Source organism: Argiope bruennichi, chromosome 3, assembly GCF_947563725.1.
Source record: "Argiope bruennichi chromosome 3, qqArgBrue1.1, whole genome shotgun sequence".
Classification (NCBI taxonomy): domain Eukaryota; kingdom Metazoa; phylum Arthropoda; class Arachnida; order Araneae; family Araneidae; genus Argiope; species Argiope bruennichi.
Genome location: NC_079153.1, coordinates 17525669 through 17551734, shown reverse-complemented (window position 1 = coordinate 17551734; position 26066 = coordinate 17525669). Strand labels below are relative to the sequence as shown.

At 26.5% G+C, this 26066-nt stretch overlaps 1 protein-coding gene across 3 annotated transcripts in view; it reads right to left on the bottom strand.

Moving 5' to 3' along the window:
- The window catches only part of LOC129963176 (inactive rhomboid protein 1-like), a 39044-nt gene that overhangs the window by 5361 nt on the left and 7617 nt on the right, over positions 1 to 26066 (bottom strand). The window contains exons 3-19 of one of the 3 annotated variants that reach the window (XM_056077323.1): positions 25488 to 25690; positions 17879 to 18131; positions 17237 to 17357; positions 16906 to 17121; positions 16651 to 16785; positions 15267 to 15427; positions 14217 to 14301; positions 11894 to 12033; positions 10792 to 10903; positions 9476 to 9550; positions 7397 to 7558; positions 5791 to 5814; positions 4462 to 4601; positions 4293 to 4356; positions 3164 to 3334; positions 1566 to 1666; positions 541 to 694 (exon numbers count right to left, since the gene is read on the bottom strand). In XM_056077323.1, the coding sequence (XP_055933298.1) occupies positions 541 to 694; positions 1566 to 1666; positions 3164 to 3334; positions 4293 to 4356; positions 4462 to 4601; positions 5791 to 5814; positions 7397 to 7558; positions 9476 to 9550; positions 10792 to 10903; positions 11894 to 12033; positions 14217 to 14301; positions 15267 to 15427; positions 16651 to 16785; positions 16906 to 17121; positions 17237 to 17357; positions 17879 to 18114 (2097 nt within the window). In that variant the 5' untranslated portion in view covers positions 18115 to 18131; positions 25488 to 25690. The remainder of the gene's footprint in view (positions 1 to 540; positions 695 to 1565; positions 1667 to 3163; positions 3335 to 4292; positions 4357 to 4461; positions 4602 to 5790; positions 5815 to 7396; positions 7559 to 9475; positions 9551 to 10791; positions 10904 to 11893; positions 12034 to 14216; positions 14302 to 15266; positions 15428 to 16650; positions 16786 to 16905; positions 17122 to 17236; positions 17358 to 17878; positions 18132 to 25487; positions 25691 to 26066) is intronic. The other 2 variants (XM_056077325.1, XM_056077326.1) reach the window with 2 other exon arrangements.

Sequence of the window (26066 nt, the reverse complement as noted above, 5' to 3'; positions counted from 1 at the left end):
CATATGTTAACACAGGTAACAAAGACAATTTGAGATGAGCTTTGTTCCGAGTTGCATATTTTCTATGCTCTCTTTGTGTGCAGGGAAATCATCTATTGACAAAAATCTGAACTAATTTCCCCCTTTACTAATATATATGCATATAATTGTCCTCTGTGAAAATAGCATTGTTTACCAATATTCAAATATAACAATTACTTTCTATTTTATGAATTTTTACAAGTTTTCACAAGTTTTATTGGACATCCTGTACAAAATTTTATACCAATGATTGCTAAAGCAATCATCCTGCATCATATAATTTTTAATTAAAGATGTGTATTGAAAACAACTAATCAAATAGGTAATCTGATGATCTAATGTAATAATGTGAAAGATTGCACAATGGAATAAGTGATAAATTTTATAGATTCTTAATTATTATTACCTTTATAAAAATATGCAAAAATGGTTTTTAAATACCAAAAACATTCAAGAAATTAAATTTTAATTTTATTATTTATGAGATAAAAACAAAGAAATGATATTTTTCAAACTAACCTCAGCTCTATATGGCACAAAAATAGCACTTGCGAGGTTCCCTCCAACTCCAGACATAATGTATATGATGCTAATTCTTAATGCTCCTACCAATTTTTCTAGATCAGTCATAATAAGGTATTGAATTATCACAGTTATCAGCAGGTGTAGGATGCTATAAAAAGAAAGCAAAATTAGATTTTTCTAATATATATGCTGATCTAATGAAAAGGTAAGAAATTTTGGAAACAGATGATAATTAGTTGCAGCCCGGATATTTCTAGTTACATTTCTGTTTTGTTTCTGGAGTTACACATTAGAAAAATACATTTTATTCTTACAAGACAGATATTCATCAAAAGTAATTGCAACTTCAGTAACTTTAGAGTAGTTTTGATTCAAAATGTTTATAGAAAATGGAGACAGTGTCACGAGATGATTACAATATTATACATATATAAGGATTATAAAAAGAATGGTGAACAAACAAATTAATTATTTTTCTTTTTTGAAAACTTGAACAACAATGAAAAAAAATATATATAATTTTTATCACTGGATTTTTTTTAACAAGTTAGCAAAAGCAGAAATGTATTCCAAGTGCCAAAAGATAAATATAACATTTATCATTGAGACATTAGAAATCTGATGTTATCATCTATATGTAGTAAATGGGAGAATATATGATATGTAATGGAAAACCATTTAGTATATTCAACAGAAGCCTTTCAGTGCCAATTCATGAAATTAAATAAAGTATGCACATTTCATAAAAATAAATTTGTAAAAATGTAAATACATAACTTTTTTCATAGCTAAAGCCCTTTAAAAAATTATTTATTCTAAAATATTTCACAAAAATTCACCTTGTATGTTCTTCTTTTTGATTTGGCTACATATCACGATCAAAAGTTTGTTTATTATTCAGAAGTTCAATTGTTTTCATCAATTTACTATGTTCATACTTTTTACATGAGTTAAAAATTTATCAATTTTGTATCAAACAAAACAAAGAAAATTATTTACTAAAAATAATTTAATCTTACCCTGCATGTAGGAAAAGGGAAGTCCAGAGTCTGTAGAATTGGTCAGGCACCTCAGGATTGTGAAAAGGGATCATGCCACAAATATCATCTAGACAAGATACCTAAAGAAAAGAATATCGTTTTAATGATACTTTACCATTTAATAATACCAATTAGTCAATTAATATCAGAAAGTATAACTCTATCAGCATATTAAAAAAACAAAATGAAATAAGTGAGACATAAATAATAAAAATAACAAACTATGGAAATTACAATTTTTAAACAAGGAACAATAAACAGGTTTTCTTAATTCTCAATGTTTATAATTCATATGAAGACCTTGATTAAAAATAAATTTAGGAAAAATTCAATAAATGATTATAATACATTCAAAAGGCGGTTTTCAAAAATTATAAGATCAATGCCAAGATTTAAAAAAAAAAAAATCAAATGCATTTTTTCTGAACAGTCTCAATTATTTCCACATCATATGCACTTATAACGTGTGATCAGGAAAGATTGAATTCATTTTATGCTATCAAATATTCCCAAGTGGAATCAATAACATTTCTCAGAGGGAGTGTCTTACAATTTTTAAATAAATAAAATTGAACAAGTGATCACATCTACTATATATTTGATTCAATAAAATCACAAATGAAGGGCTGATACGATTTTAATAATATATATTGCACCATTACTTTTACTCAGAATGGCATAAAATACAAGGAAATCAAAATTCTCCAATAATTTGTCCTATTAATATTCATAAGTGAGCAGTTAGGAGATATATGTACATTACAGCTCTTATGTCTTTGGACACATGCAATGATTTCACATAAGTATATATGTAGGATACAGTGTTTATTTTTTTAATTTGCACTTGCTAATGTGTTATCTTCATTAAGGTAGCATAAAACAATAATCAATAAAACTGTCAACTGCACAAGCTTGTACGTCTCAATGTGCAGAAAAATGTCAAAACGAATGACTTGATACTTGGCTGCCATTCCATAAGGATGCTTCGAGACTTGTTCTCAATGAGGGACATAGGACTAGGGTGTAGCAGCTCACTTAACGAAACTTTTAAAGCTTTTGAGCATATAGTCTTATACTTAATTTTTTGAATTTTCAATAAACAGTGCTTTTATTTCTTCAAAGTATATGTTTCATTAAAATTCACTAGACATAACCACTGACCATTTTTCAAAAACCCTACATATATATGTCAGTGCTACAAAGAGATCAGAATTATTTGGAAACAAGGCTCTATGTATAATCCCCTTGCCACAGCTTTCCTTAACAGAGCCTTTTAATTTATTAAAGTTCAAGCCATTTCTATATGACATGTAATGAAACATGATTTTAAAATTCCTGTAATAATTTAAGATTTTTAATAATGCTTCCAGAACCTTATTTATCTAAGTATGCCAAAATACTCAATTGAAGCATGTTTTTATCAAGATGTAAATTTAAATAAGAATGTTTTGAATTATCTAATTTATTCATAAATTCGAATTATAAAACTAAAAATCTTTTTTTTTTTTGTAATAAACAATGAATATTTCCAAAGCAGTTTATTCAAAGAATTAAAAAAAAGAATTAACATAGTATACCTGCGAACACAATGCAGCCTCTTCATGGAAAAATCCCTTAACAAAATCACAGTACTCTTTGGTGGTAATGTGACATTCGCCATAAATGCCAATGCAACACGGCCTACCAACTATCTCACAAGACATGTGAGGCTCTGCAATTTTGTGACCTGGAACCACAGCCTTACAAACCTAAAATGAATTTTTAATGGATTTAGTCACTGGGTTTAAAAAAAAAAGAAATTTCAAAAATTTTAAGAGCTATTATGAAGTAAAAACCAACATTATTTCAAATATTAATAAGGTATTGTGTGATCTTTTACACATTTTTAAATAATTCCATACACAGAGGGAAAAGTACAATTTAGAAATTTAAATGAAAATTAATTTGTTTTGCTATATTGCTTCAATTTTTTTTTTTTTTTTTTTTTTTTACAAAACATTATTGCTAAATTTAATATGATTTCTTCTCTAAAGTAGTGAAGGATATAGTTTAGAGAATTGCTGATTTTCACTTTTTTTTTGTTTATGATTGAAAGCTGAGTAGGACATCTAGATATTTTGACTTTTGGTAGATGCATTTTAACAAGCGTTTCAGATGGGGGGGGGGGGAAGGAAATTCATGGAATGTAAAGAATTTTGATCTATTAATCTACTATTCAATAAATTATTTCTAAAGCCTTAACTTAAAGATTTCAAAGTAGATTTTCTGCTCCTCTCCCACCCCAAAATTCATTTTGTTTAATGATAGTAAATAATGATATAATCTCAGACACTGCATTCAATAATATCTGCTTTTTTTTTCATAATATCAACTACATGATTGCAATACAAGAAATAAAAATGAACCAACATTTTCACAAAAGCCAAATTTCAGAAAATATTAATCTGAAATACTTAGGTAGAAATCATCCTTGAAATCATTTTCAATTAATTCTATAAATTTAAGAAAGGATACTAAAAATATTTATATGTTTGAACTGATTTTAGTTCTTTGATTTCATATATGTAGGAAAGAATTTAAAGAGGAAAGGACTAAGAAACTATTATTTTTAAGCTCTGATAACAAAACCATCATAACCCTCAGTTCAATTCACAAATAAGGCCTTGTTATATTTTTTAAAAAATAGGATGAGAAAAGTATACTTACAGGCCATTTTGTGATATCATCAGGCCATTCATAAGGGAATACTGATGCAGGCTCATGGCAATACCTAGAATCAAACATTTAGTTTTTAAAAAGTACATAAAAAGTCTTTTTAAAAAACATAAAAATTAAATTTTTAATATAATTTATTTCAATTTAATCATGCTTTTACCTGGGATCTTGACCGCATACAGAACCTGAAAGCCTCCTATGAGTGCCTAGATGATCCTTTGCAATGGAATTTGGGTTAGACATCCATCTAGGAGGCCCAGGTCTCATAGTATCCCATTTCCTCCATGAAGATATTAACTCCTAAAATTAAAGGGCAATTACATAACTTGTAATTGCTAAAATATTACCCTTTTTTTAGCAATTCATAAATATTCTCAAATTGTTTAGTATGTACACATAGAATTAGACAGAACAATGCTTAAATAAATTTTTTTAGGTGTAATTAAGCAAGAGATAAATCAAATTGCTACTACATAAATGTTTTGAATGTATTGAAATCCAGAATTTATAGCATATCAATGCAAAGCATAGCATCTACAATTTCCATGCATACAGGAAACAAAGATCAGCATATTTTATCTTCCAATCAGAAAATATTCATTAAAAAAAGATTTTGTTATATGATTTATAGAAACAAATGAAGCCAATCAGAATGATCAATAAAAAAGAAAGTATTATCAAGGTAAGGGAATAACTTTACTAAATCCTTATTCTGATCTTAGAAAATTCCATTATTATTGTAGCTTTTATAGATTTTATTTCATTAAAATATCTAATCAACAAAAGTTATTATAAACATATGTAAAGTTAAATGGAAAATATTACTTATGGCACAATCAAAAAAGAATAATGATAATAAGTTTTTTAAGTAGCAGTATTAGGTGTGGTGGGCTTTCCTGTTCATTTTTGAAAATTCACAACTAACTTTTGAATTTATAATGATTTAGTTTTTTGAATTTATAATGATATGAATATTTATGTTGCATCATTTTTATTACTTTTTTGACAAGTGAGAAATATTTAATATATTTATACTTCTTAAAATAAGGAACTTCAATAATAATGGCCTTTTATCTTTTAATACTAAATGAATTGCTCTTTTTTTTTTCTAAAAAATTGTTTTATAAGTATAACAAATTTCCACCTGTCATTAAAATTATATAAAAAAAACATTATGCAAAAATTAATATTCATATATAATGTATAGACAAAATTATACAAAAACACCTTTTCTATGCTTCTAATATTGTTACTACAATCTTGTAATTTAAAATGAATTATTCTTTAGTTTATACCTATCAAACTAAATCAATTAATTTCTATTTCTAAGTTTAGGATTTCAAAACTGGAGTAGTGCTAATTTTTAAGCAATTAAATAAGACGCTAGACAAAAAGCCATCACTACATGTAACTGTGTCTAGTATTGAAAAAAACAAACATGCATCTTCTATGGATGATCATGCATAATATGATCTAAACAAAGGCCTACCCCTGGATGAAGTCCTTCAGCCAACTTCAGTAGGCAAGAAAACAGAAAATTAATAAAACTGTTAGTGAACAACCCAAATTTGTTACTTTAATGAGATAGGAATATAAAACAGTAAACAAGAGAAGTGTTTTACAGTTTAGTATTTATACAAGACAAAATTTAACTCATTCCATAATTGAATTTGGTATAACAATTAAATAATTGTAATACAATGTTCAAAATGATTTTCTTTTTTTTTAAAAGCATAAACTTCTATTTTGTTAAAAAATTAAAATAAAAACTATGACATATTTCTACAAAAGAATCAAAGCGCAACAAACAAAAAGGAAAAGATATGAACCAAAACAAACACAAAAATAAACATACCATTAATATATGTTTGCCATAATAATGTAGGTACATATAACAATTTATAAACTATTGGAATACAAACTCATAAAAATTAATATTTCATTATGAACTTGAGATATAAACTTTGAAATTTTTATACTTAATATAAAAAATAAAGTTTAAAAAAAGATAAATTTTTATACAAATTAAAGATTAAAAATAACATGCTTATGAAAAAAATTATTAGATATCTTAGGTTAAGTTAAAACATAAATATTGCATTGAAAATGTGTATTCTTAAGCATCTATAAGAAACATTTACACAAAGATATAAATTATATCAACTATTTTCAACGAAAATATCGATAAAAATAGAGTTGAGATTATTTTTTTAAAATCATGACAGATATAATCTAATTAATACACTAATTGCAAAAAATAATTCTGAAAACTATACTCAATTTTACTCAAAGCTAAGAAGTAAAGGAATATGCAGTTTCATAAAAATATTAGGTTCTCCAACTGTTGTTATTGGAACTTATTATTAATTTAAGAAACATATAAGTGGTTTTAATAAAAGAAGAAATAATTCATCCAAGTGGAAATATATTTATATATATACTGAAATTGTATTCATAAATCTTAACTCCAAACACTAAAATAATTCATCCATAAAATAATTGACAAAAGTACCAAGCTCCAAATCCCAACTACTGGTCCAATTTTGCCTACATTTATTTTACATAACTCTTAACCCCTAGAGAAGTCATCAACTCTAGATATGTCATTATCCAGATATGTTAGTGGGTACAATTATAAGGTCAACTATATCTATCAGAAAACAATAATTTTGAAGAGAAACTTTAAAAATTCAGCTTCAAAGCACATTTTATAGAGGACAAAAACAGTGTTTCCCAGCCCCAATCACAGCACTATTATTATTTTTTTTTTTTTTTATTTATTTAAAAACTAATAGTGACTCGATACGTCATGAATGATCATCTGCCCCTCTCCATTTTCAAGGAATACTGCAAAATGAAACCTAGACCTCAAGAACTGATTTCACCATTCAGAATGAATAGCTAACTGATGAGAATGCTTTTTATTTAAAGAAGGTATAATTTAATACAGTACATTCAATTTGTGTGACAGAATTTAATTCATCAAATTTGGTTACATTATTAAATGTTATAGTGTGTGAATAATTGCTTATCAAGGCAGTCAATAAATATCACTTTTTAACAGTATACTAATATATATTTAAAAGAGAACGTACAGAACATTTATCACGTGAAGTTTGTACACATCCCGACTGATCATTCCGAACACAACAAGCTGTATCTCGTTCTCGCTCTCTATCCCTAAATATTGAATCAAAAATACTTTTATCTGTCCGCATGCAAGGTGTAAATTTGGCCCCTAAGTGCACCAGATCAGCCTGTAAAATAAAATTTATATTAGAATAATGTAAAAAAAATAAATACATACACTATATTAAATAATATTTCTATAATAAATTCTGCCACAATTTTAAATAATTTATTAAAATAAAACAAATATAATTGTAGCAATTTCAGCCTATTCTATTTTGAAAGGAATGCAATAAAGAAACAGTTTTATAATAAATATATTTCTTATTTATTAGAAATGTATAATAATACAGAAATTTTCAACACAAATTATTTATTAAGAAATAATAATAGATTGATATTCTGTACAATTCTTTTTTTAAATTGCTGAAATGAAAACTCTATATAAGGTATATAAATATAATTTTGTCTAGATGCCTTTACTGCGACTTTCATATACAAATGAATTAGAAAATAACTGTAGCTGAAAGGATTGGCATCAAGCTTTACTAAATAGAATGTGACATCCAATAACTAATAATTATTGATAGTAAGCAAAATTCAGCATTTCCAGTAATTGCAAAGGAAACTCTAACAGGCATGTGAAGATTGCTTTCAGAAATTTGGAGATAATATACATCATTACATATAAGAAAAAAGATTTCATTAACTCAAAAATAATGATTTTGAAAAGATAAGGCACAGAAAACCATTTTTCTCATGATTTTATCACAAAATAATCCTTGACTGTTAATTTAGAGATTTTTTAAAAATATTCTATCAGCAACTTTTAAAGTTTACAATAGTTTTAGAGTTTTCCAATTTTATAATTGCCATCCTCGAAATTCACCTTCCAAGAAAACCGTCCGAGTAAAATACGAGAAATACACATGAGGGTTATAAATAAAGAAGTGGCAACATAACCTAGAAAGTCACAGATCATCAGGTATGTGCAAACATGATATTAGAGCAATGAGGTGTTGCTTTTGTTGATGTATAAAATACATAAATATACCAATCCAGTAGAACTAGTAGTTGCAATGTGGAATTGAGTTAAACAATATCATTTCTACCACCCTAAATCATATTTATAAAAAAGTGATCAGCAATCGAGGATTAAAATCAAGGTTCCCTATGGCAAACGTGCATTGCAATGGCATCAAGTATTATCTGAAGCCTGTGGCAAGAATGTTTTACCGTATAGAATGATTACGATGGATTAAAGTGCTTAATGCAGGTTGGATGGAGACGACAAATTTGCACTGCACAAGTTTGTTACCCATTTCTCAACATCATGTTAACATTGTAAAAGGTATCCTTTCCATAGCCTGTCAATGGACACCCCTGAATTAGCCAGTGAAGTCAAGCTCAATCATCTAGCATTGTGGCATATGCCGAAGAAAAAAAAGAAAGAGCAAGCAAGATGAAAATTGCTTTGCACAAGATTCCTTATCAACCCACTAACATCAAGACAATCTCTCTGTCATGTTACATAAACTGTAAATTATCTTTTGTGACAGCATTCTTGGGAGATATTCAAATACCCTTTGTATTCAACTGACATGTATCTTTGTGATTATGACCTCTTTTCTAATTTGAAACAACTCCTCTGAGACATCTGATTTCCTGTGAGCTGAGTAATGGAGCACTCTGTCCTTAACATCAACAAACAACACCTTGCCAATGGTACCCTATGATTTTCTGACATCTGGTAAAAAGTACAAGGCTTTGCTGATGATTAAATTGAAGCAAAGTAATGAAATTTTGCTTGTAAGTGCATTAAAAAATGTTTTCCTGGTATGTTAACATTACTTTATTTACAAGCCTTTTGTCTTTTCTGGATTTTTGGTATACGTTAAGGATTTAAATAAAAAGTACATTTTTTTCATAACAATAAAATGATGCAGAATGAATTGGTATGAACCATTAACTAGTAATAATTAATCATACCACCATACGTCAAGATTAAATTACATAGCCAAAATTCATATTAAAATAGTACTCACTGCTCTTGGACCAAGCCAAAAGTTATCTGGCTCAAAATAATCAACTTGCTGCAGATGAAGACTAGTAACCATCACCTAAACAACAATGGAAGGGAAAAATCAAAGTAAGCATTTTTGGTTTAATATATATATATATATATATATATATATATTGCATATTAGATCACTCAATAGATGGCACTGGGACACTACAATTGTTTTTTCACCTTAAATGCGTTAGCTTGAGTGTGTTAAAAAAAGCGGAAATCACAATCAATAGCTTAAAATTTCTTTGTCTACGGCTGGTATGTTCTTTCCTTTTTGTTTTTCATTACTGGTTTAAGTTATATTATATGGTATTTTTGTTTTATTGTTATTTTTGTTATTGTATTTTTGCTTATTAGTGGATGTATTTTTCTAATTTATTGTTTTTATTTTCCTTTCTGTTAAAATGGTATATCTCTTGGGCCGAGTTTCAGGGAATTTTCGGGTCATGAGGAATCATCATTTGACTTTTTAGTCTGCATTCCTTCACAGAAAAATTCCTTTTTTTTTTAATCCATGCCTGAGGGTGACCCTTGAAAAAGTCTTCAGGCCGGATTCTTTTTTTATTTGGTTTAATTTGAATTTCCTATTAACTTGATTTTTATTACTTTTGTCTCAATTCATCTGTGTTTTAGATGTAGCTGCATTTGCGCTTTCTAAATACTATGTTGTGTTTCCTGTTCCATTTTTGGTTTTAGTTTGAATAAGAAATAATTTCTAGGTGCGATTCCGAAACTATTTCATATCGTTTTAGTTTCGTTTTCAATATATTTCTTATTTTATTGGTCACTCATATATATATATATATATATATATATATATATATATATATATATATATATATATATATATATATATATATATATATATATATATATATATATATATATATTCTCTAAGTTGAAAAGAATTAGTAGAAATGTCTTGACAGACACAGACTTACTAATTTACATAATATCAGTAAAAAAGCTATAAAAATTTATGATAGCCCCATTTAAAAATTATTATATATATTAATTATTATGCACATTATTTTATATTCTTAACTTTCTAATGAAGGAAAGATTTTGAATAATATATGCATGTTTTACAGATAGATAAAACCCAAAATTTTCTTAAAGTTAATATAAAAATATTTTTATATTAAGAAATGCAAGCATATAAAAAATAAGTAGAATTTAAAAAATTTAATTACAAAATAACTAATAATTAAGTACTATACAAAATTTATTTTAGGATGAAAATTGTTATTAATTGAATAAATTCAACTGAGTAACTTATTAAGTTCTTACCTCTCCTGAACGCTGCGTCTTTTTAACTCCAAATGGTCCAAATCCATACACTGCCAGTGATATCACTGTCACAAGTATCTGAACCGTTGTTACCCAATACGTGAAAAAAGGCCTGAAAAAATTTGAAAAACATTGGTTCAAAAAAAAATGTAACAACAATAACAATTTTAATGACTTCTATTACATTAATAGAATATACATTTATCAAATATAAAATTTCATCTATTACATTTTACATTTTCAACTATTACATTTATATCTATCTTACATTTTCATCTTCTATTTAGGGGAGAAAATATAAAAACCAGGGCAATTTGATAATCTTTCTTTTAATTGCCAAAAAATAACAAGCCAAATTAATGCATATTTTTTGCACAAAAATTTCAAATATTATTGGCATTTAGCAGTAGATTTATACTTGTTGTGGTCCCTCCCAGGCATTGAACATTAAGATACCCATCTTTTAAAAATCTATCAATTAATAATTTCATATTTTAAACTTTAAAACATTTCACATTTAAAAACATTAATCATCATGATATAGATTTACTTTTATTTTCATAATTTTGTAAAAATGTAAATTATTTATTTTTTTAGTATAAATAATATGGGAAAATGACTAAAGAAAACAATTGCTTGAAAACTTAAACTTAATATTTAATGATTGATTTAACAATTAATAAGTTGATGATTAAGATAAATAAAGTTTAACTTATTTTGCTAGACCATAAAGAAATTTGAAGCAAAAAAAAAAAAAAAGAGTAAATAAATAAAATATGAAAATTATTTTTCTACAGGAACTAACAAATGGAGTATAATCTGTCCAGTTAAATGAATAATTTAACATAAATAAATAGTTTTATTTATTTATTAATAGTTTTAATATTTCAGCATAAACACAAACTGTATACTATATATAATTCCAATTATTCGAATTTATTTAGTAACTTGGATAGAGCTCCCCCCCCCATTTCTTTTTAATTTCTCTGAACACAACTACCTAGTTCAAAAACTGCTATTGAATGCAGTAATGACTAAATTTTAAAAAGTAACAGTTTTTTAATTCACTATTCTACAGTATTTGAAAGAATAAATATGATACCTATGGTCATTTATGTCATCTAGCTGTTGTTTTACATCAGATGTAATACGATCTTGCCTAATTCTTCGATTAAAAAATCTTCCCATAACTCCCATTCCATACTGTCTTCGATCAAAATTTTGAAATTCTTGACTTAAAGCCTGAAATACAAGTAATATCATAAATTTTTTGGATAGAAAAAAATAAATACTGAAAATAAATCTTTCAGAAACATTCAGTGCAGATATATGATAAAAAATAACTTTAAAAAAAATCTATGTATATCAAATATTTTTCTTGTATTCAATCAACAAAACAGTAAATTTATTTAATAAGCAGTATTTTTACAATTTTTATAGTTTTTGAGTATAAGACTATAGTAGATTTCATGTTTTTTTTAAATATAAATATCATCTACATGAGATGATAGTTTAAATTAAATGGTACTAATAAAATTTTAGAGCAAAAATTTCTTTATCCTTAATGTTGGTCAAAACATTTATTGTAAAATAAATTTTTCTATCTCATCTCCTCTTTTTTTTTTTTTTTTTTTTTTTTTTTTTCATCTTTTAGTCATATTTTTAATGATTCTTTCTTTCTTTTTCTTTCATTTATCTCCTGAATCAATATTTCTATGCATGCTTATACAGCATAGAGCATACTGTAGAAAATTACACAATTTTGTCACTGTTACTGAGGAATGCATGATACAAAAGAATATGAATTAATAATGAAGCATGAATTCAGTTCAATTAAGAATAACATGCTCATTGCAACATTGTAACATGATAGTCAAAGTTAAAAAAATGACAATTATTGGAGAAACATCAAATTTCATATGGAATTTATATTAATAAGCCCTTTGCAATTTCATTTTGTTAAAATGTTCCAGTTTAGTAAAAAATTTTAAATCCAAAAATATGTGTCATGTCTAAGTTTATTTTACGCAATAAAAAAAAATTCCTTTGTATAGTTTTTCCTATTTTGTGGTTTTCTATATTTCTTTAAGAACAGAATAACAACAAGTTGTATTTTCTTGCATATAAAAAAACTTAAAATATGGACAAAGGGAGAAATTAAGGCAATGAAAATGCAAAATTTAATAACTGAATAAAAAATTTGCTTTAGCAAACTAAACTTGAAAACAGAGCAATTTTTTTATACATATTATTTGACCATTCTCTGTTCTTTAACTGTATAGAAAAATTCACTCTTCTAACACTAAGCAAGAAAGGAGGAGGAAAAATTTATTCCAATGTAATAAAATGGTGAAAATTAATAAATCCTAGAATCTTTAAAATTTCTCAAATATAAAGGTATTTTTTTTTGTAAGATTATGTTCAATAAAAATCAATGGTTTTCCATTTAATTTTCTGTTATGCTGTCACACAGCTTTATACAGAGCCTAAAAGTAAAATAGAAACTGTCAATCTACAGTTCATAAGCAGCAACTTTCACAGCAATTAAATATTTTGTTTGTAGATGAAATTTTTAATTTCTTGTTTAAGGTTGGGATTATAGAAAATTACTTCTTAAAAAAACATAAAAGTTGATAAAACATCTAATTTCAGCTGCATTTGAAGAAAATAAGAATCAACAGATCTCCATTATTCAAATCTATAGACTTTTAATTTATAAATCTCAATTTTGTTAGACTTTATAACTATAATTAATTTAGACAGGTGATTAAACTTTTAAAACTAAACACAATAACGGATAATAATTTTTAATATAAATAATGGCATAGGTGAAATATTTACACAACATATGTCAACATATCTCAACACATTATAATTGTCTTCAATATAATAGTTATTATAGTTAATCTTCATGAGTTTAGTACAAAATTCTCTAAAAATCATACCAATAATCATATCTATTTTCATTTCCTTTCAAGCATTAGGACAATTCTTATGCTACATTTCTTTAATTAAAATAATGTATTAATTTACATCTTAGAAAAACATTATAACTTCAGGAGTCCCAAAGTTTTAAATTTCTTCAAAAAAAATGAAAAATACAAACTAGTTAATATATAAAAAATATTTCAGTACCAATAATATCAGCATCTTCTAATTACAAAACATTTAAAAAATAATTATATAATATTTAAATAATAGGTTAAATATGATTTCACATTTAAAGAACCAATAATAAATAATTAAATATCATTTAAGAGATATAAAAAGTCTCTCCAAAAAATGCAATTAAATATTAAAATTTAGTTAAATATAAAAAATATACAAAATTATTTCCCAAAAAAATGTGTCACCTTAAGTCAAAAAATTAAATCATTTCTTAAAATTTATAAATTGCAAACCAGCAAGTTCTATTTAATACATACCTTATTCCATATCCGTTTCATTCCAACATTGGAACTTGGGAGTTCTAATTGAGGAGAGGTTTGTGACCAACCTTGACTGTCAGACCTATTGCAAAAGAAATAGATAAAAAATATAAATAAAATTAATTATTCATAGAAAGTTATACTTTCATGGCTACCAAAAAGTTTAGCTCTATATTTATATATCTTGTGAAGGATAATTTAACATAAAGAACTTCAATCATTCTTCATCAAAAGACTTAACATAAAAAAATTGTTTTTTATAATGCATTTAGACTTTACCGGTTAATGAATTTTTATGACACAACAAATGAAATAATCTATGCTATTCCCACACTGTCCAATTAAAAATATATTGACAGTTTAATTATTAGGTAGTTACAGCAGTTTAATAATTCTGATTTTTAATTTCTTATTTTATTATTTTTAAACTTACATTTTAATAGCTAGGATACTTCAAAATTTTTGAACAGCAATAGTATTACCAATTTGACACTGATTTTAAAAGTATGAAAATAAGAAACAGGATTGTCTTATATAAATTTGAATTGTTTCTATGTTGTTTTCAGTAAAAATCACTTTGTTTTAATACTTTTTCAAGAAAATTGCCAAATTCGGAAACTACACTTAAAACGCATCAAATGCTTCATGTTATGCATTTAAATATCCTGAAATATTTCTTAAATGAAATTTATTTAATAATAACAAAGGGGTTTTTAAAAAGATTAACAAGAACACAAAATTCAAATATTTCGAATATAATTCGAAACAAAAAATTCTAAATGTATATGAAATAGATACACACGAATTATTAATGAATAATTTATTTGAATCAACAACAAACTATGAATGATGATCATTAAAATCATACCCAAAAATATCAATAAAAAATTTCACTAAGAAACCAGTTAGAAAAAAGGAATACTTTTTTAATACAAATGTTGAAACAAAGGGAAAAAATTAGCAAAATCTCAAAATTTTCCTTTTAAAGTAACTTGAATATTGTGAATTTAAAAAGAAAAAGCAATCACAAAAATAGCATTCATTTACCTAGCAACATCCACAGCATCTACACTAGGAGTTCCTGGAGTTGGTGCCATATACAACCTTGCAGCCAAAAGTTTGTCAGTTTGACTTTGAGCCTCAACAGAATTTGATGGTTGCTGCTCAAAGAATACATCATCCACAAGCTGACTAGTGTCTGGAAATACCTAAACAGGCACAAAAAAAAAATTGATAATTTGTAAGAAACATTTGGAATAAAAATTGCTTTACAATCAAAGCTATCTTTTAAATGTAAAGATGATAATTGATAATTGCATTATTTTAAATTATCTTTCATAACGTGTTAAAAAAATATTCTATTAACAAAATTAAAAATGCAAAAATAAATTACCATGAAAATTTTTTGCATGTTTGTACCTTATAGAAAATAACTTACTTTAAAAAAATTGAAAATTAATTAATTTCAAATGAATTACATGAAAAATGCATATTAAACTTTGAATTAAAGATCTTCAATTATAAATATATATCCCTAATATTTCAACATTTAGAAAAACTGCTTTTGTTTACATATAAAATAAAATATGAGAATCATATCTTGACATTAAAACTTCAGAAAAGTACTTTCTAAAACATATTAAGCTGACTAAAAATAAATAATATCCAGTCATCAATAATCAATAAAGAAGAAGAAAAGAAAAAAAAAGGAGGTGATCTCATTTTAGGATCATGTTGATTTCACCTTTCAAATTCACTGTTTTTAGAGATGCATGATACACATAACTGCCTTAGTCAGTTTACAAGAATGAAAAAAAACAAAAGATTCATTGCATTATAAAAGATTACTGAAAGCAAGCCAATAATAATAAAAAAAAAAGATTAATCAGACTATAAGATAATAAGAAAGTAACAACTAAAGTATTTATTTTACATATATAAATAAAAATTTAGGTACTACCAAATTTTTAATAACATAATATCCACTTAATCTATACTTCTAAAAGTCACTCTCCAATGATAAAATACCATAAAAACTTTAAAAATTGTAGGCAAAGTTTAATTCTGATACATGTTAAGATTTTTTTCCCCCCTTTCTTCTCATTGTACTACGAAATGTTTTTGCATACATAAATCAAAGCTGTTTTGTTTTGTATCATATTCATTAAAGATTATATATAATAGTCATGATAATTTTTTACAGTTGTATTTAGAAAATATACTTTCAATTTATATAATGTATGCATCATTATTTAACGTATTTTCTTATTAATTATAACAGATTGAAAGATCGTTCTTAGAAAGAATTTAGTAAAATATCTCTAACACAATTTATTTCTTGATTATATTTCATAGCATAATTTATTTTAATTATATTATAATAGCAAGATCGATTCAATTTTTTTTTTTTTTTTAAATCAAGTAAACATACCGGCTGAGATGGAAGCCCATTGTCTTGCTGATCCTCATTAAATGCATTATCTGCACTTGTCGCAGTATAACTACTAGCTGAATGGCTTGAATGACTAGGCCAAAAATTTCGAGTGGAACAACGCCTGACTATTGTCTAAAATAAATAAAACAAAGCATTCAATTCATCATCAAAATAGAATTTTTGGCACATAGCACATTGTTATTTTTTTATTAAATCAAAACAAATAATGAATTAAACATATGAAATACATACAGATGATATAAGTCCCAGACCATCCACAATAATTTTATAAGCAGAATCTTTTCTTCTATGTTTTTGGAATAACGTTTCATTGTGAGATACTGAACTCTGCGTCCTTCTAGGTCCATCAACACTATCAGTTTCAGCTGAGGATTGCAACCGAGAAGGTGCAGCTTGTTGAGGCACAGCAGGATAACATGCTAACTCATCCAGTGGATCTGAATCATCCTGTAATAAAATAATAAATTTGAAAATTCCTGTTCTGAATGTTAATTAACTAAATTATTATACATTCTGAGTTTCTCAACCATGAGTGTAAACAATGAAATAGCTTTTTAAAAACCTTTAATTCTCCCCATCTTTTGCTCAGCAATCTCCTCCTCCTTTCTGTCCATCGCTGATAACTGTTATGTTCTGTTTCTTCATCAAGACCAAAGAAGGACGCTGTACTTTTAGAAACATACCTAGATACAAATGACAGAATTAGAACTACAAAATACTTGCAGCTGAAAATAGAATCAAAGCAAAGTATACAGCAGGCGCCTAAGTTTATGTTATACATTATTTAAGAATAAACTCATTACAGGAAATTTATATGAAATTTCTTCAAATTTTTTTCAATGTCTTAATTTATCAACTTTAATTTAATTTCCTATGAATCATCTTTTATTAATCTTATCATTAATCATCTTATCATTTTAATGAATCATCTTTAATTTAATTTCCTATATATTATAGAGATTAGAAATATCTATAGAGCAAAATGACTCACTTTTAAAGCTGGAAAGAGAGATGAAAATTATTAATATATTTATTATAATAGAAAAATTGCGAAATTTATATTTTATAATAGAGAAAATATTTATAATAGAGAAATTATTAATATATTTATTAATCTATCTCTTCAAAAACATTATATTGAATATCTAAATTAAAATAGTCAGTAACTTACAATCAATTACAGAAAATAAAAAATGCAACATACTCTTTAACTGTCTTAGAACGTTGCAAGCCTCGTTGAACAAGGCTTTTTCTGCGATCTCTTTGGTTCTCAGACATTTCTCTTAATACTCTGGTGGTACCAGATTCAGAAGAGACATTTCTCTCACCAGTCCTTTCAAAAAGGGGATTTTCAATTACACCAAGTGCTTGGGGAGAGCTTTCTGCAGATTTTTTTGAACCAGCTGCATCATGATGAAGACTGGTGGTCCCTGTTTGCATTGTGGTAATAGGCGTACCTAATCAGAACAGATATTATATATATTTTCATTTAAAAGTTTTTAACATAAATTTATCTAATATATCATTCATAAAATCTAACATAAAATCCAGGAAATTTTTTCAAAGATGAAAGTAAGCTGTATCAAACTTATGAAAAGAATATACCGTTTGATATAAAATATATATATTATGAATTTATAATATTGTTTCCCAGCATGATAAGTCTCCTGTTAAAGAAGAAAGTTTTAGCAATAACTCTGATGGACATTGAGCAGACGCAAGAACAATGGTCCTGGGTCTTAGCATCAAAACCGAAGATCCCAGAATTTACAGAAATCTTGACAATAGACCCATTAGGATGTAAGTGATAAGGATCTTTCTAGAATCTTCTTTGCCCAGAGATGGGAATTTTAAAATGCCAGGAGATAGATAAAGCTGTATGTAATTGAGTAGTAAGGCAGCATTCGGTCATGTGCTTGAGTAGCCATTCAGTAGTGAGTCGAACATTGAGTCAAGAGTGAATTAGCATTTGGGCTTAGCTCAAACAAGTAAACAGTGGAGAAAAGAGACAATGGAGAGGCATGAACAGTCATGCACAGTCTCTCTGCTATGGACTACTTTCTGAGCTTTCTTTCCACCTGCTGCTTGTGCATTTCTGTTTACAGTAAATATGGTTCTTGTGGACACATTGCCTGTGTCTTGTTATTTGTGCATTTATGTCTTCATGCATATAAAGTGTCGTAATTGAGCCTGTTGGATCTCAATGCAGACTAGCTACTTCAGACTCATTGAGTGTCGTATTTCTTATCTTCATTAACAATATTTATAGAAAAGTCTTAAAGTTAACATTGAATAAACATATGAGAAAAAAAGAAAAAAAAACAGAGAATATATATGGAGAGGGGGGGGGGAATTTAAAGGAATGTTTCTTGTCATTTTTATAGGTAAGATTTTCTGCTAACTTTGAGCTAACATAGTTAAAAATATAACCATTCCGTGGTTATATGATAATTAGCATCTTGTGTAACCATAACTGTGGCATCTAGTTACAAGCCAAGATATTAATTATACATATATCATATATTCCACTAGATTTATTTGTAAAATAGACTTTCATGTTAAATATGGAACATACTGAAATCCTTTCAGAAGAATGCATAATACATAGGTAAAAAAAAATCAATGAAATTAGCTTACAAATTACTATACTGCTTTTATTTTGAAAACACTTTATAGAACTAAAATTTACAAACTATCAAGTTCAGGAATAAACTCTATATTAGAGCATAAATTCCCTATTCAGAAATGTATACTAAAAATATACCAAAAAGGGGAAAAATTGCTTTGTGGCTCACTCATCCATCCACATAAGTTAAAAATTAGTTATCAGCTTAAATTTGCAATCCATGAAGCATTTTTTTTTACGCACCAGTCTTGAGAATCCGTATGCAAAAACCCACATACCCCCATTCTATTCAGATCCGAAACTCTCACAATGAATAAACCTTTTAATTTCTTAGAATCTATTTCATAACATTTCAACATTCAATAACATTACCTCCAATGTTTTCCTGCAAATACAGAAAATATATTTACATAGTTGTTTATAACACTAAAAAAAATGAGCAAAAATTATACATTACAGTAGGAAAATATGGAAAGAAGGTTTATTAGTCTTGATTTTTCTTGGCTGAAATTTGAGAATAAAATGTTTTAATTATTTAATAATAATAATAGCCAGCTTTGGCATAACCAGATGTTTGTTCACTATCCATATACTTAAAATAATTGGCAAAATCTAAGAACTAGTCCACAATAGCCACTATACCAATTTTGCTAAAATCTATTTCACATGAAAGTTAATGATAGCTATATAGTTATAAAAGATTACCAGATTTTGAGCACATTTATTTGAGTGGAACCTAAAAAACACTGCATCATTGCACATTCTCTACAGCAATAGCAACTACTTAATAAAATATCAAATGTATTAATTTTGTTAATATTTATTTCATATGAAAAACTGTTGTTGCTAGAAACAAATAATTAAAGATTACCTGCCCCCCCCTTTCAAGAGATATTGTAAAATAAAACGCAAATTTCAATAACTGGACCAATTATGTCAATTTGTTAGCATAGCAAGCCAATTAGATTGCTCTGTCATTATTCAGTAATTAGAATTTTTAAATATACTTTTTTCCGTTTTTAGAAGATGCATTCTATACAGTCATTGAAAACAGCCAGTAACAATAAGATTAATTTCGTCATGTCAATTATCTTTGATAAATCATTTTCCTTTTATGAAATCTCATCTTCCTTTTATGATATTTTAAAATATATTAGCATAATAATGATAGAGCATCCTGATTCTTTCCTATGTTTGCAAATGAGCAAAATTGGTCTGGCTGTAGAGACTGGTTTTATTTTGCAATATCCCTAAAAAATAGAAGCAGATGATTTTTGATTGTATATACCTGGGAGTCATAAGCATATAGGAAATTTTGCAAATAGGAAATAAAATGATTATAATTTGGAAACTTTTGCAAATTTTCTCAGAATTTCTCTGAGGGCAGAAGATATTATTTCTTTCGAAAATTGAGTGTTTTGGAGGGTAGTTGATTGTTAATAATGTGCTTTGTGATCATATGTTTTCAAATGAAATAAAAATCTCCAAAATTAATTCAGTGGTTGGTTGTGGCTGGAGAGCACAGTCCATATCATAGAGAATTTTCGCAAGAGTGGGGAAAAGGCGATGACTGTTAATGAAGTATCATATCATACGGAAAGAGTTCTCATATGCAATAAAAATTGATAAAAGTATAGAAATGCTTGAAGCCAGGCGACAGGTTCTATGGTCCCCCCCTCTTATTATTTTGAAGATATAGATTTTTTTTATAAATAAAAATATTTTCAGGTTATTAGTTTTAAAAAAATTATATAAATTGACAATGCATTACTTAAATATTTTCAAATACTCAGTTTCTAAGGCAACACTTAATCATCTGAACTTTATTTCAGAATCTTTAAAAATTGGAACATAGCATATTTTGATTTTTTATACACATTTCTTTAGATTTTGCTTCATATATAATGTACATATCTTACTACACTGACTTAACAAAATACCTCAAAATAATACTATTTGAAAAAGTTGCTTTTTAATTTGATAACCAATTTATCACTTATAATAATACATATTCTAAATTTTCACCATTGTGAATATATAATTGCCCTTAATAATTTTCTACTAATGGTGCAGTAATCAATATGTGATAAGTATATATATTTTATGATAATATGAAATTATTTATATAATCTCAAATATGTATCATTACTACATTCATTCAAGCTAGATCAACAATAGTGATTACTATTTCCCCAATATACGGAAAAGAGTTGTTCCTTTAAAGCTCAGATTAAATAAACAAACAAAAGAGGGGGAGCCATATTAACAGGCAGTGTAAACACTCTTTATACACAATACTGTTCAGCGTACATGATTAATAATTCAATTCAGTAATGGAGTTGTAGAGTTTTGCATTAACACAATGGCACCAGCATACACAAGGAAAATTCTTTTGTTTGGTGTCAGTACGATTGGCTCAAATCTCTTCGACTGTCATCGGGGTTACTTTCAAGTTTTCGGGAGAGCATAAAACAACAAATTTTACTAATCTCACTAGTTCTCAATCGTGCACTAAATTTTCACAAAATTTCAAGCGTATATATAAATAAATGTAAGTTTTTTTTTGTATTATATATTTTATTCATACACTATTTCTTTGAATACTTATTATTTCTCTTTTAAATAGTAGGAAGCAAAACAATCTTTGAAGTGCAAAGCAACTACATAAAACTTGCACATTAAATGTTTTTTATTTTGTTCTTTCTTTTCTTTTCTGGAGCACATATATTTTCTTTGTTTACATTTATTGGTTTCAAAATTTTGTATTAAGTGGCGTTACTTTTAGCAGCCTAGAAAACCTGTCAATCAAATCATGATGTGAAGCACACAATATATTAGGGATCACTGAAGTTTCTTCCTTTAATGGACAATTTATCCTTTATCCAAAAATCACTTATTTTCAAAGAAAAATCATGGAAGTAAAGACTTTTTATCCATGCATCAAAGTATTAATATATTCTAAAGAAATGAATATAGCATAAAAGAAGAATATAATGTCAATTTTTGTTTTTTATCATTATACAGGGCAGCAGCTGAGAAGATCTGCTCCATCCACTTCTTTCATATATTTAATGTAATGCAATACTCATTTCACGTTTTTAAATTTTGCGATTGGTTTTTCTACATTTTTTAGTGTCAATTAAACTGGCATTATGAACATCAAACATTATTCATATCATTTTGGTTTAAAATGCTTTCCATAACTGTGCAGGCATTTCATTTTTCCATTAAAATGCAGCTTCGAAAACATTTAGTTTCAAGTTATTTAAATTTTACTAGGAATATTTGGCTTTGTCGTAGCATTCCACAGATACATATTTTCTTTAGAAACAAATTTTCTGTGAGATTTATGCTATTATAATAATTATACATATAAAGATACCACTTTCATGGAAAAAATGTCAATAATTCCATTCTTTAAGATTTGTCAAACACCCAAGTATATTTTGAAACAAAAATATATTTTGTAGCAGCATTGCAAAGGATGTGGATGGAAATACTATATTTAGTAATTTTTAAAGAATTATAAACTTTGAATTTTAGTTGTCCATGTCATGGTATCATTCTTCATCAATCCAAGATTTTTTTAACATTTTTATGAATTAATATAATTTACATTGCACCTTGTAGTGAAAAGTCAGTCACCATTATCTGGTTTACTACCGTTACTGGAAAAATACGAAAGTGATAATATTTGCTTAACTCTCTTATAAGTCATAGTTTTATGAAATATTGTAGTTTCCAGAAACAGATTCATCAACCAATAATCCCCACCATGTACTTTCACTTTTTTTATTATTCCCATAAGAATCAAAAACGCAAACCACTTTTTACGCTTGTCTGCAGTAATATATGCAAATATAACACTTTTCTTATTTTGCTTCCTCTTACTGAATTTGTATTTATTTTTGTAATATCTATTCATTTTAATGCTATTAAATTGAAACAAATGGTTTCCAATAAATAATTCTGCAACATCTTCACCACTTTATACATTTCTAGGATATGCTTGCTAATATGATTATTTTACAACCTGTAACTAATTGTTACTTGAATAAAGCAGAATCAATGCTTATGCTTGTTCTTAGCTTCATATATAGTGTCCCCAGCATTTGTCTTGTGAAGCACCAATGGGATGCCACCAGATGGTCTAGAGTTAAAAACTTTATTTTGAGAATAAATTAAATTTCATAAATGATCAGGTACTCAAACTAACATGTTACATCATGTTATTTTAATTTTAATTGTTGCTAAAAAAATTCCATTATTCAATAAGTGTCTTTTTTTTATTGATAATAATGCTTGATTCAGTAATGTTGTGACAGAATATAAATTAAAATGGAAAATCTAACAGCAAACAGGAATATAAATTTTTAATAAGATATTTGCAATTTATCAACAGCATAATCATAAAAATGCTTAATTAGAAACTATACTGAAAAAGATGTTTTTCCCTACTTTTATTAACAATAAGAAATAAAAATTTCCGTAGTACTTTTGTGCACATAATTAATCATCACAAAAATCCTTAAAAATGTCATTTATTGAAACCAGAAATTAATTGCCAAAGATGTCATGATAGCTTAATAATTATGTCCACTGATTAATAAACTACCATGAAGATAAAAATTTGGCAATGGCATCTGATTAGTATACAAATAAAAATTTTTAAAAAGGACAGAATAAAAGAATTTAATGCGAAAATTGTATGGATTTACGAAACTGAATTATCGTAGTTTTAAATTAACTCAAACTACAGAAATTGTGCGTGTATGTGAGCATGCTTTAACATTTTTTTCAAAACTTTCTTATATGATATGGCAATTTTTATAATCTACAAAAACTTTTATTCTATTTTTGAATTTCTTAAAATCTTGATCTGTATTGGACAGGGTAGCTACAGAAGCTGTAAAAAAAAAAATTCCTTAATTTTTCCCAAACTAAACTTGCAATATTTCCCCGACTTATACTTAATAATCATATTAATTTCCTGGCTTTTCCCTACTCAGAATCACAAAATACTTTGCTTCCAAACTTCATAAGAATTTTAAGAAGCAGTAAAAGTAGTCTTTATAACAAAAGTTAATTTACATTAAAGGTAAAGTTTATAATAAGTTATAAAGTTTTTATCCCTGCTCAAAATTTTAAAAGAATTCACTAACTAATTAGTGCTCTCTATGCATAGTAATAGAATTATATGTTGCAACATAAATAATAAAAATAGATGACCTTATGAACTTAAAAACATATATTTTAGCAAAGATTTAAACAAGAAACTGCCAAAATATTACTTTAAACTTTCTTTAATAATCAATAAGAAATTACTTTCTCTAATCAAAAACTTATAATCTAATAATAAATAAAAGGGTTTTTATAAATTCCATTTCTTATTACAAATAATGCTAGATATATGATACAAATTTAATTATAATAACTCAAGTAACAGACAAATCCATTAATTATTACAATTCAAATGAAAAAATTAATACTTAATAATTTTAAAATTGAAAATCAATTATTAGAATAATAAAATATTTTAAAACAACCAGTTCTGCTTTAAATAAATTAAAAAGTTTTAAAACTTTATTTATTTATTTATTTCACAAAATTTTAAGGTTTGCAATTTTTACCTCTACGTTTAAACTCTTTTTTTTAAGCTGCTTCAAGAATTTTATTTTTTACTGTTTTTAATTCCAAAAACCAATACTCTGTCTGCATTTTTTTTCTTTCCACATTTTTCCTTATTACCTTTTATTTCCTCTACTTCTTCTCTTTATACTCTTCATATTTGACTCATGAATTCCTCAAATTAAAATCGATAGTTTTGAAAAAATTTAATCATTCATTAAATTACTTTAAAATTTCTTATTTCACTATTCGCTTGAATGATGTCACACAAAATTCTCGAATTAGTGTTTATTCTATCACATTCTCTCATACGCAATCTTTATTGATTAAAATATTAACATTCTCTCAACATTACTGTTGCCACGAGAAAGCCTCATTGTCATTTTACCGATGTTATAGCACCAGTGCAAAGTGTTGAGGTGAGAACAGGTCGAACCAAAATTTATTCACAATCTGAAGTGAAAACCAATTTTTCTGAAAGTTTCATTAGAGTTGATATTAGCAACATTAAACAACTTATCACTATTCTTATAACAAAAGTTCAAAAAAATCACCATACCCTTGAAAGAAAGTTGTTCCTGGTTGCTGTTGCTATGATCGTTTTGGCAACATTAGGCTTCACATGTAGAGAAATGATAATGTAAAATCACTGTTTGCTCGCATGCTTGGCGCGAAATGCTCTCATCTGCAATTTTCCCTGATTTTTAGATATTTTTATGAAATTCCCTGACTTTTCCCTGATTTCCCGGTTCTGTCGCCACCCTGTTGGAGAACAAATTTTGATCTAAATAATTATTGATTTTGATGTTTAAGGGTAATAAAATTCAGGTTATGGGTCCTAAAAATAAAGATATTTATTATACAAAAATTCCTTAATAATATTGATGAGATAATTACACATTGATTTAGTGTATCTATCATTCAACATTTAAATAATTCAGTAAAAAGTTATTCATATAAAAGCATCATAGAACAAAGACAAAATAATTCTTTAAAGAATTTTAAATGTTAGCCAAACATACTGAATAATTTAATAAAATCAGAATTCCATCAAGTCCACATAATTATAAAAAAATCCTTATTATATATATATATATATATATATATAATATTATATGAATTTTTTTAATTATGGAAG